At 47.2% G+C, this 13,624-nt stretch overlaps 1 protein-coding gene across 1 annotated transcript; it reads left to right on the top strand.

Annotated features, from left to right (window-relative positions):
- The first annotated feature begins 1,727 nt into the window (after positions 1-1,727).
- hs3st3l (heparan sulfate (glucosamine) 3-O-sulfotransferase 3-like) lies at positions 1,728-12,698 on the top strand. The gene is made up of 2 exons (XM_063004001.1): positions 1,728-2,116; positions 12,080-12,698. The coding sequence occupies exons 1-2, from the start codon at positions 1,728-1,730 to the stop codon at positions 12,696-12,698; spliced, it is 1,008 nt and encodes a 335-aa protein (XP_062860071.1).
- The last annotated feature ends 926 nt before the right edge of the window (positions 12,699-13,624 follow it).

Here is a 13,624-nt window from a genome sequence, read left to right as displayed (position 1 = left end):
AATCATAATTTGGTTTCCAGAGTTTTTACTGATTGACTTTAGTGCAGCTTTTATTGTATTTTTATTGATGTGTAACTGTTAGTAATTGTATTTCAGTGTGTTTATATTATATTTGTGTTATTTTATATTATTGTGTTTAAGTGTCAAAAACAACCTCATTATTTTACATGAGACTAAAATATCTGCAGCTCCACGGGACCATGGACGCATTAACAGGTTCTCCCAAACATCCTTATGGGGAAAAATACCTCGGAACTCAACGTCTTTAAAACTCAACACCACTCCCAGAACCCACTGACGTCCAGTTTCAGGGTATCGCTGTGTATCCTCAATATATGTGGATATGACACAACATTGAAATATAAAACCACCTCCTTGTTTCTACACTCACTGTCCATTTTATCAGCTCCACTTACCATATAGAAGCACTTTGTAGTTCTACAATTACTGACTGTTTCTCTACATGCTTTGTTACCCCCTTTCACCCTGTTCTTCAATGGTCAGGACCCCCACAGGACCACCACAGAGCAGGTATTATTTAGGTGGTGGATGATTCTCAGCACTGCAGTGACACTGACATGGTGGTGGTGTGTTAGTGTGTGTTGGGCTGGTACGAGTGGATCAGACACAGCAGCGCTGCTGGAGTTTTTAAACACCTCACTGTCACTGCTGGACTGAGAATAGTCCACCAACCAAAAATATCCAGCCGACAGCGCCCCGTGGGCAGCGTCCTGTGACCACTGATGAAGGTCTAGAAGATGAGCGACTCAAACAGCAGCAATAGATGAGCGATCGTCTCTGACTTTACATCTACAAGGTGGACCGACTAGGTAGGAGTGTCTAATAGAGTGGACAGTGAGTGGACACTGTGTTTAAAAACTCCAGCAGCGCTGCTGTGTCTGATCCACTCATACCAGCACAACACACACTAACACACCACCACCATGTCAGTGTCACTGCAGTGCTGAGAATCATCCACCACCTAAATAATACCTGCTCTGTGGTGGTCCTGTGGGGGTCCTGACCATTGAAGAACAGCATGAAAGGGGGTAACAAAGCATGCAGAGAAACAGATGGACTACAGTCAGTCATTGTAGAACTACAAAGTGCTTCTATATGGGAAGTGGAGCTGATAAAATGGACAGTGAGTGTAGAAACAAGGAGGTGGTTTTAATGTTATGGCTGGTCGGTGTATATGTTATGTTCATAACATTGCATGTCTAAATTAAATATATATGCTAACGTATATGGATACTATAATACCATGCATGGGGTGTCGCAATGTGTTTGTTTATTTATTTATTGTAGCACGGAACCACCGAGATCATGACCATCCTGAGAACCTTAATGATGGGCTGCAGTACCTGCTCACTCTCCCTCTTTGTTCCCGCCTTCATCTGCGCTCCACCAATCAGACTCAGCAGCGCGATCCAGCAGCGCTCAGTCGGTCAGACGCGTCTCCAGGAGAGCGGATCTACCGGGGATCTACTGCAGGAACGAGAACAGATCCCTCACTGATCACGGATCACGGATCACTCTTATTATTAATCTTTTATTTAGTATTTTTTATTTATTTGTACTTCATTTCGGGAGTAAACGGACCCGCGCGTTTGGAGATGGACCCGTTTGGACTCCTGCGCGCTGTGCGCTCCTGTTCACCGCGCTTTAAAGTTCAGAACGGGTGAGTTCTGGAGCACCATGGCGTTCCTCAGCCCCCCTGCAGAGGGATGGCAGGTTCTCCGCCGGACCCCCGGAGACTGGCACCCAGACTGGTAGCCATGCTGTGGCTGGGGGTTCTGGGCTCCTGTCTGCTCCTCTACCTGAGATGCTGCGAGTCCGGTTTAACACGAACTTCCCGATTAATCCGCGACGGAACGGGACTCGAACCCGGGCAGGACGGGGCCCGGTGGGTGGATAGTACGGGGGCGGACGGAGGGAGTTTAGGGAAGGACTGGAGAGGAGCTCGGAGACTCCCGCACGCGCTCATCATCGGGGTGAAGAAAGGCGGGACGCGCGCGCTGCTGGAGTTCCTGCGCCTGCACCCGGATGTTCGAGCGCTCGGTGCTGAACCGCACTTCTTTGATCGGCACTACAGCCGCGGCCTCACCTGGTACAGGTAACACTAACACACCTGCTACACACCTGCTACACACCTGGTACAGGTAACACTAACACACCTGCTGCACACCTGCTACACACCTGGTACAGGTAACACTAACACACCTGCTGCACACCTGGTACAGGTAACACTAACACACCTGCTACACACCTGCTACACACCTGGTACAGGTAACACTAACACACCTGCTGCACACCTGGTACAGGTAACACTAACACACCTGCTACACACCTGCTACACACCTGGTACAGGTAACACTAACACACCTGCTGCACACCTGGTACAGGTAACACTAACACACCTGCTACACACCTGGTACAGGTAACACTAACACACCTGCTACACACCTGCTACACACCTGGTACAGGTAACACTAACACACCTGCTAAACACCTGCTACACACCTGGTACAGGTAACATTACACACCTGTTACACACCTGGTACAGGTAACACTAACACACCTGCTACACACCTGCTACACACCTGGTACAGGTAACACTAACACACCTGCTAAACACCTGCTACACACCTGGTACAGGTAACATTACACACCTGTTACACACCTGGTACAGGTAACACTAACACACCTGGTACTGTTAACATTACACACCTGGTACAGATAACATTACACACCTGGTACAGGTAACATTACACACCTGGTACTGTTAACATTACACACCTGGTACAGGTAACATTACACACCTGGTACTGTTAACATTACACACCTGGTACAGGTAACATTACACACCTGGTACAGGTAACACTAACACACCTGGTACTGGTAACATTACACACCTGGCACTGTTAACACACCTGGTACTGTTAACATTACACACCTGGTACAGATAACATTACACACCTGGTACTGTTAACATTACACACCTGGTACAGGTAACATTACACACCTGGTACTGTTAACACACCTGGTACTGTTAACATTACACACCTGGTACAGATAACATTACACACCTGGTACAGGTAACATTACACACCTGGTACTGTTAACACACCTGGTACAGGTAACAGTACACACCTGGTACAGGTAACATTACACACCTGGCACTGTTAACACACCTGGTACTGTTAACATTACACACCTGGTACAGATAACATTACACACCTGGTACTGTTAACATTACACACCTGGTACAGGTAACATTACACACCTGGTACTGTTAACATTACACACCTGGTACAGATAACATTACACACCTGGTACTGTTAACATTACACACCTGGTACAGGTAACATTACACACCTGGTACTGTTAACATTACACACCTGGTACAGGTAACATTACACACCTGGCACTGTTAACATTACACACCTGGTACAGATAACATTACACACCTGGTACTGTTAACATTACACACCTGGTACAGATAACATTACACACCTGGTACAGGTAACATTACACACCTGGTACAGGTAACATTACACACCTGGCACTGTTAACACACCTGGTACTGTTAACATTACACACCTGGTACAGATAACATTACACACCTGGTACTGTTAACATTACACACCTGGTACAGGTAACATTACACACCTGGTACTGTTAACATTACACACCTGGTACAGGTAACATTACACACCTGGCACTGTTAACATTACACACCTGGTACAGGTAACATTACACACCTGGCACTGTTAACACACCGGGTACAGGTAACATCACACACCTGGTACAGGTAACATTACATTTACATTTACATTTTCAGCATTTAGCAGACGCTTTTATCCAAAGCGACTTACACACTGAGCGGAACACAATGAGCAATTGAGGGTTAAGGGCCTTGCTCAGGGACCCAACAGTGGCAACTTGGTGGTGGCGGGGCTTGAATCACCAACCTTCTGTTTACTAGTCCAGTACCTTAACCACTGAGCTATCACTGGCCCATTACACACCTGGTACTGTTAACACACCTGGTACAGGTAACATTACACACCTCGTACAGGTAACATTACACACCTGGTACTGTTAACACACCTGGTACAGGTAACATTACACACCTGGTACAGGTAACATTACACACCTGGTACTGTTAACACACCTGGTACAGGTAACATTACACACCTGGTACTGTTAACACACCTGGTACAGGTAACATTACACACCTGGTACAGGTAACATTACACACCTGGTACTGTTAACACACCTGGTACAGGTAACATTACACACCTGGTACAGGTAACATTACACACCTGGTACTGTTAACACAACTGGTACAGATAACATTACACACCTGGTACAGGTAACATTACACACCTGGCACTGTTAACATTACACACCTGGTACAGGTAACATTACACACCTGGCACTGTTAACACACCGGGTACAGGTAACATCACACACCTGGTACAGGTAACAGTACACACCTGGTACAGGTAACAGTACACACCTGGTACAGGTAACATCACACACCTGCTACAGACCTGTTACAGGTAACATATATCTGGTAGCATTTTAAACAGTTTACTTTCTAAAATATAAATAAAACCTGGCACATTTATCTTTAATAACTGCCTCATCCCATCCTGTTCAGTGTCACTGTGGGCACAATGTGTTCCTAAAATGGGTACAAAAGGCTCAGTACATGGGGGGGGTTCTCCCTAATGTCATCTCTGGAGGAACACATGGAGCTCACAGCATGGTCACACCCCCCTGCTCACCTGTCATTAATTAAAGTCACTTTTGCCACGGTGATAATGATCGGTACCGAACACTCGATGAGGTTTTACAGAAGAGCCGAGGGCACATTTCGGGTCGTTCCTGCCCCCAGAGCGCTGGTGGAGCCGCCCGGTCATTAATCATGTGATCAAGAGGAGATTAAATCTGTGGGTGCAGGACCAGAGAGGGTAAAGGGCTGCTGCAAATCCAGATACACCCTGGTACTGACACACCCCATACCATGATACACCCTGGTACTGACACACCCCCATACCATGACAGACCCTGGTACTGACACACCCCCATACCATGACAGACCCTGGTACTGACACGCCCCCATACCATGACACACCCTGGTACTGACACACCCCATACCATGATACACCCTGGTACTGACACACCCCCATACCATGACACACCCTGGTACTGACACACCTCCATACCATGACACACCCTGGTACTGACACACCCCCATACCATGACACACCCTGGTACTGACACACCCCATACCATGATACACCCTGGTACTGACACACCCCCATACCATGACAGACCCTGGTACTGACACACCCCCATACCATGACAGACCCTGGTACTGACACGCCCCCATACCATGACACACCCTGGTACTGACACACCCCATACGATGATACACCCTGGTACTGACACACCCCCATACCATGACACACCCTGGTACTGACACACCCCATACCATGATACACCCTGGTACTGACACACCCCCATACCATGACAGACCCTGGTACTGACACGCCCCCATACCATGACACACCCTGGTACTGACACACCCCATACGATGATACACCCTGGTACTGACACACCCCCATACCATGACAGACCCTGGTACTGACACATCCCCATACCATGACAGACCCTGGTACTGACACATCCCCATACCATGACACACCCTGGTACTGACACATCCCCATACCATGACAGACCCTGGTACTGACACATCCCCATACCATGACAGACCCTGGTACTGACACATCCCCATACCATGACAGACCCTGGTACTGACACATCCCCATACCATGACACACCCTGGTACTGACACACCCCCATACCATGACACACCCTGGTACTGACACATCCCCATACCATGACAGACCCTGGTACTGGCACACCCCCATACCATGACACACCCTGGTACTGACACATCCCCATACCATGACAGACCCTGGTACTGACACACCCCCATACCATGACAGACCCTGGTACTGACACGCCCCCATACCATGACACACCCTGGTACTGACACATCCCCATACCATGACAGACCCTGGTACTGACACACCCCCATACCATGACAGACCCTGGTACTGACACACCCCCATACCATGACACACCCTGGTACTGACACACCCCCATACCATGACAGACCCTGGTACTGACACGCCCCCATACCATGACAGACTCTGGCTTTTGGACGTGTTGTTGATAGCAGTCTGGATCACACGGCGTCCATTTTTTTCAAAAAAGACCTGGATTGTTGATTCATCTGACCACAATACATGTTTCCACTGTGTGATGGTCCATCCTAGATGCCTCCAAGCCCAGAGAAGTTGACGCCACTTCTGGACATGGTTAACATAAGGCTTCTTGTTTGCACAGTAAAGTGTTAAGTATGATTAGTGCAGTAACTCTGTATTGTAGAGCTGATAAAGGTTTGATAAACTAATCCCTCACCCATGTGGTTATATCAGCTAGTGTTGAGTGGATCGTTTTCTCACACATTTGTGGACAAACGAGATCCAGTTTTAGGTTGATGAGGTTTAAGTCTCTCCTCTGCGCTGTGATGAATAATTTAACCCAAAAGCGTCAGTCAGTCGTTTGTTTTGTCGTTAGGGTTATTGTTCTGCCCTAAATCAGTTCTGATGGGGGGGGGTTAAAACACCCGTGTGTACAGTTTCAGTTTCTGCTGTATCAATAATATTGATCTGGTGCGAGAGGAGGGGGGTGGGGGGTAGGAGTTTAACCCATGACCGCCGGTACTGGGGGCAGAATTTGGGGAGGGAGGGCGTTTGTTCTTGTCATGTTAACGTGATTCTCACCCACACAGACGCACCGTCGGTATCCGAATGATGGTTTACTGACTGATATGCTGCAGCTGCACTACATGTATTAACCGCCGGGGCATTTGGGTGGCACATAAACATTCATTCATTGTCTGTTTTACTACCACTTTATCCTGGTCAGGGTCACGGTGGGTACAATTCACTGTACAATTTTTTTATATTAATAAGTCTTCAAGAGAAATGTGGGTCAAAAAAGAATGTGGTATTATTATTTTCATTTACAAACCCCATTTAAAAAAAAAAAAGTCAGGACGGGGGCGTAAGGGGGCGTGTGTGTCCCCAATCCCCCCCCCCCCCTGTGTTCCATCAGTGTTCCATCAGTGTTCCTATTCATTCCACTTTTCAATGTGTGTGGAACTGAGGACACTAATGGTTGCAGTTTTCTTGCTCGATACGAGACTTGAGCTGCTCGACAGTCCGTGCTCGCCATCATCTGATTCTCCTCTTGATGATAGAGACACATCTGGACGGCAGTCAGGCCGGTCAAGCACACGCACTCCGAGTCTATAAAGCCACTCTGTTGTAGTGTGTACAGAATGAAGCGTAGATAGTGGTAGCTCAGCGGTTAAGGTACTGGACTAAGAATCAAAGTGGTTTAAGCCCCACCGATGCCAGGTTGTCACTGTTGGGCCCTTGAGCAAGGCCCCTAAACCTCAATTGGTTAGACAATGTATCGGTACCTATCGGTTCATTGGCTGGTACTTTTAGTTGTGGCTGTGTCTCATTTGGCAATGGTTGGGGAGGGGGGTTCAGGTGGGGGAGGGGGGTTCAGGTGTGTTTGGTAGAGTTTATAAAATCACCATAAAGCTCAGACACTTAGTTTATAATTCAGTTCTCATTAGGCGCCTCGAGGGAAGTGTGTGTGCGTGTGTGTGTGTATGTGTGTATGTGTGTATGTGTGTGTGTGTGTGAGTGTGTGTGTGTGTGTGTGGGTGTGTGGGTGTTAAACGGCGCCCCTGTATGATGGATATCTACGGGAAGTGGACGGGGCACTGTTACAATCGACTGGAACCTTAATGGTCACCACACACTGAAATGGATGACTGGGTTCACACACACACACACACACACACACACACTCACACACACACGTGGTTAGTTGTACAACGTGAATTATTTACACGCGTTTAGAACTGAAATAATTGATGAAATCTGCAGCTGTGGATTCACGCGGCGTGGTTTTGACGTGTGTGTTTGGTTTGTTTAGTTTACTGGAGACTGGACTAGTTGGAGCTTTAGATCAAGGTTTCTCCCTCGGACGTGAACGACTAAAACTGTTTATGCTTAAAGTTAACAGCATTACAACAATAACCTGAGTAAAACAGGACTAATAATAATAGTAATAATATTCTTGTAAAAAGGAATAACGTTTTAATGCATTTTCCTTTCAATCTGGTTGTATGTAATTACCCTATTGTTCATTGGATATGACTAAATTGCAGAAGTTATGAGGAATCTCCTCAGGCACTCTCACCCATTGGACCAGCCGATCATTGTGCATGTAAGCTGAGACTTAAACACAGAAGTGGGCAATTGCATTTTGCAAGGGGCTACATAAGAAACTGGGACTGTAGTGGAGGACCAATAGGGTGAACTTCATTCTGCTCAATATTATGCCTGGTTCACACTACACGACTTTTGCCCTGATTTTCGCTCGGCGCTAGATTTGCCGGCTCGGGAGCAACTCGGCGTTTGCTCGGCGATCGAAACTCGGCTCTTAATCGCTGTGTGTGAACTACTCAACAACTCGATCCGAGCGGCTCTAAAGTTATATATCTAGCATGTCAAATATCTGGAGTCGGCCGACTGGCAGTGAGCGCTGTGTCGAACAGCCAATGAGAATGTTAGATACGGTGTGAGGGGTAACGCAGGAGAAGAGTGTAAACAGGTGGGACAGGGGCGTAATATAGTTTATATCAGAATACATCAGCACACACACGAGTTTTACAGTATTTCTGACCTTATAGTTCTCTACAAAATACCCACGCTGCATTGCAAAAAATATTTATTAACCTCCAACTCACTACAGAACAATCCATACTGTTCGTGTTGCCAAATCCACTCAGATTCATTTATTTTTCTCCTAGATTTTATGCTGCACATCAGCGCACAAACTTCTCGTGTTTGTTTTCGTGACAGAACGTAGTTTGGGAGACCAGAGAAGCTCACCTGCGATTCCAGTTGGTGATAGATGGTGTAGTGTGTGACCCCCCTATCACCGATCAGTCGTGTAGTGTGAAATACACACCGACCTGAAAGACTCCCGATTACAAGAGATCCAGTCGTGTAGTGTGAACTTGGCATTAGTCGTATCTCAGTGCAGTTCTGATCAGCTGTTATTGGAAGAACGGATGTTACAATTAGGTGTATATTGGAGAATCAAATCCAGTAAACATCCTCCAGCATTTTTCTATGAATTAAAATTCATCAATAATCTCTGCTTGCTGATCGTGGTGCTGCACAGAGACGGGGGACAATAGAGATCAGTGCGTGACTCTGTGCACAATACAGATCTCCATATGAACCCTGGTGCAGGTGAAAAGATGTGGTTGGTGCTGCACACATGTAGAAGGGGGCGTGTGTTAGTCACCACCCTCCTCGGTCAGGAGTGTTGGTCTGCATCGGGGAATCAGATACGACAAGATTGGGAGGAGAATTGAACGCAGGTGAACAGGTGCGCACATCCAAAAACTGTAAACAAGCCGCGGCGACATCAGCAGTACGGACGATTTAGAGTCAGCGTCAATATCTTGAAAATTTTGGACGATTAAAGCCAGACAAAGAACTACTGCAATCACACTAATACACATTTATTTAAATTCTTCCATACTTTTATCCTCCCTGTGCATGAGATCTAATAAAACAAATGCAAACAATAATTTTAGTACAAATACAGTAAACGATAGTTTTTTACAGATTTAGCTTCAGTCCCGTGTGGCGCCTGAGCAGACCACATGCTAATTGGCTCACATGTGGGGTGCGGCAGGCTGCTGATGAGGCCACGGAGCGCCCGGTCTACGGGACCCACCTGCCCCCCACATACCAGCTGAGGCCCGCATTACCATACCGCCGTCCCGATCGATACCCACGGCACCATTCGGCTCATTCGGAATACCTCAGAGAGAGAGAGAGACGTAATGCAGTCTCAATTAGGAGCGACCCCTCTCTCCGACTCCCCCGGGGCGCTGGGGTATCATTAAACACGACGCAGAGGGGTTAACAACGTAGATGCTTCTGATCTTCTGGAAAACATGCATAGTGCTGGGATTTATCTCAAACGCAAATCTTGGAACGAAATCCGGATGAGAATGAGTTCTAATCTCCAGGGAATGAGAGCGGTGCTTATAAAAGGTGTTTGAAGTGTAATAACCAGGGGGTTTGAATACTTTCGTATGTACAGTCATGATCAGAGGCCCAGGCAACACGAACGATGCATCCTACTCTCTCTGTTCTGTTCTGCTCTGATCTGATCCCACTGTGGTTTACAAGATATAATATAAAGCCTTCCACAAGGGGGTGTTTTCTCCATGTGTATGTGCCCTGCGCTACAGGACATCACTGATCTTAAATCCTACTGCTACTCTGTAGGATCTAAAGTTGGGTTACAACATGATTAACCCATCAGAACAGGTGAACAAGGTGGGGTGCAGGTCAGGACGTCAGGCAGGCCGGTCTAGTACCCGTACACTAAACCTAATCCTATCCCTATCCCACTGTGTCCATTTCTTCCAGAAAGATCTCAGTACACTTTTCCACTGTGTGATGGTCCATCTCAGATGCCCCCGAGCCCAGAGAAGTCGATGCCACTTCTGTACATGGTCACCATAAAGCTGTCGCCTTTACGTACTGAAATTCCTCCAAATTCCCTGAATGGTTTAATGATATTCTGCACTGTAGAGGGAGAACATGCAAATCCCTTCCAATCTTTCTGTGAGGAACGTCATTTTTAAACATTTGAATCATTTTCTCTCACATTTGTGGACGAACTAGAGATCCTCTGATCATCTTTGCTCCTCAGAGACTCTGACGCTGTTTTTAGCCCTAAATTGCCTCCGTCCCAACTTTTCTGCCCCGATTGAGGACGTGAGGAGAATCTTGAACCCTGAACTGTTCCACACATTAAGACGTGTTTGCAGGAAGAACGGGACAAAATAACGGAAACACGTCATCGCTCGGCGTCCTCGGTGCCCAAACGTCTTTTAAGTGTCGTGAGAAGGAACGGAGACGGTACAGAGCGGTAAATGCTTTACCGTCCCAACTGTTTTTGGAACGTTAAGCAGGTCTGAAATGCAGGAATGGAGATGAAATATCTCAGCTTCATCAAAGTCAAACCTTTTCTGATTCGGGGTTTTAATAGCCTGGCATTTGATTGGCATCTCTGTACAAGAAAAGCAGCGACTGCTAAATGAAGAGTAGTGGTGCGCTCTAGGGTCTCTCTAAGAGTCGTAACAGCTGAGGAACAGCTTGTTCCCCAGAGCTGTCTCCATATTGAACTCTGTCCCCCGTTACCCCCCCCCCCCCCCCCCCCCCACTACAAACATGATCATTTTTATCCTCTTTCCGCTTGAATTTCACTGGTACATACCTCATTTGTACATAAATCCCATATATACTGTATACATCTGTTTATTATGTTTTTACGTACTCATTCCTTGATCGTGTCCATAGCACCTTAATCACTTTAACCTGCATAGCACCTTAATATTAATCTGCACCTTAATATGTATATTGTTTTCAGCTACATATCTTGTTTATAGTATAGTTTATAGATCCTGTTTACTGCTATTTACCCACAGTAAATAATGTATATCATAAATACTGTTTATTCTGCACTTTCTGCTTATTGCACTTCTGGTTAGATGCTAAACTGCATTTCGTTGCATTGTACTTGAACATGTGTAATGACAAATAAAGTTGAATCTAATCTAATCTAAAAAAAACAGGATGCTTGAATTATTAATGCGCGGCGCTAATAGACTTTCTGGCTCCGTAACTGGCGTAGGTAAACGGGCGGGCACTCAGGCTAAGTGCCTTCCCTGAAACCACGGTTCCCAAGAAAGCTCCGTATCTGTGGTGGGCGAGGGCTTCAGGTCGCTGTGCCACGTGAGCGCCCCCCTCTGTACAATCCTAACAGACCTTGATTACGGTACATTTATAAATGTCTCACTGTTGTTCCTCTGTCCCGTTAGGAGCATGATGCCCAAGGCGCTGGACGGGCAGATCGTGATGGAGAAGACGCCGCGGTACTTCGTGAGCGCCGAGACTCCGGCACGCGTCCGCGCCATGTCCCGAGACGTGAAGCTGATCGTGGTGGTGCGCGACCCGGTGACCCGCGCCATCTCCGACTACACCCAGATCGCCTCCAAGACGCCGGGCGTGGCCAGCTTCGAGACTCTAGCCTTCAGGAACAGGTCGGCCGGTCAGGTGGACTTCACCTGGAGCCCGCTTTACATCGGCCTGTACGCCCAGCACCTGGAGCGCTGGCTGGCTCATTTCTCGCCCTCTCAGATCCACTTCGTGCACGGCGAGCGGCTGGTGGGCGACCCCGCCTTCGAGCTGGGGCGCGTTCAGGACTTCCTGGGTCTGCAGCGCATCATCACCGACAAGCACTTCTACTTCAACAGGACCAAGGGCTTCCCGTGCCTGAAGAAAGCCGAGGGCAGCGGCGAGCCGCACTGCCTGGGCAAGACCAAGGGCCGGACTCACGTACGCGTCCAACCCGAGGTGATTCGCCTGCTCAGGAAGTTTTACCGGCCGCACAATCTGAGGTTCTACAGGATGGCTGGAATGGACTTCGGATGGAAGTGAGGATTTTCTGGGGGGTTTTCTGACTATCAACTACGATCGTGTCTAAAATATCGTCATCCGATGCTGTTTGATAATATTTAAGGCATTGTTTTTTTTTGTCGAGTGGATGGTGGCCTTGCAAACCCAAGATCAAAAAACTTGATGATGAATCCTTCAGTATAAATCAGATTTATTTAATAATTACTGTTAAAATGTGGTCTGATTTTAATTTATTTTGTGGTACATTAAGGGCAGTGGTAGCTCAGCAGTTAAAAGTAGTGGGCTCGTAATCAAAAGGTTGCCGGTTCACACCCTACATCCACCAAGTTGCCCCTCTTGGACTCCTGAGCAGAGCCCTTAACCCTCAACTGCTCATATTGTATTCAGCCATAATTGTAGGTCGATTTGGTTAAATTCCTTAAATGCAAGTTCACCATTATTCCCCAAACACGGTGCTTTCTTCACCACGCTTCGCAGCTAGGATAACGTTTTTCCAGGACACTGTTTGATGGACACGTTAGACAGAAATGTAATGCTGCAAATGCCGCCCTCTGCTGGCTGATCGATGGCACTGCACAGCACAGAGACGGGGAATAATTGAGATCGGTGCGTGACTCTCCGTGCGTGATACGGATCTCCATATGAACCTGGTAAAGGTGAACACGTGTCAGAGGGGACCTGTGTCAGTCACGACCCTCCTCGGTCAGGAGTGGAGGTCTGCAGCAGTAGAGAAATTATTGGATACGAAGTGTGATGGAGGAAGCATCATGGTTTGTGTCTTTTTGCTGCACTATTATTATTATTATTAATGTGGTCAGGATGCCTGATCTGGCACAGTTTTACCCCAGGTACCCAAGCTTCAGCTCATCAAAGCTCTGACGTGACTGAAGGACTCGAGCACAAACCGAACCGGCTTTATGGTACATATGTGTTCAGTTCCTAAATAA

The sequence above is a fragment of the Trichomycterus rosablanca genome, chromosome 10 (assembly GCF_030014385.1).
Source record: "Trichomycterus rosablanca isolate fTriRos1 chromosome 10, fTriRos1.hap1, whole genome shotgun sequence".
Taxonomy (NCBI): domain Eukaryota; kingdom Metazoa; phylum Chordata; class Actinopteri; order Siluriformes; family Trichomycteridae; genus Trichomycterus; species Trichomycterus rosablanca.
The sequence above is the reverse complement of the archived record's forward strand: the minus strand, read 5'-3'. Positions and strand labels throughout refer to the sequence as shown.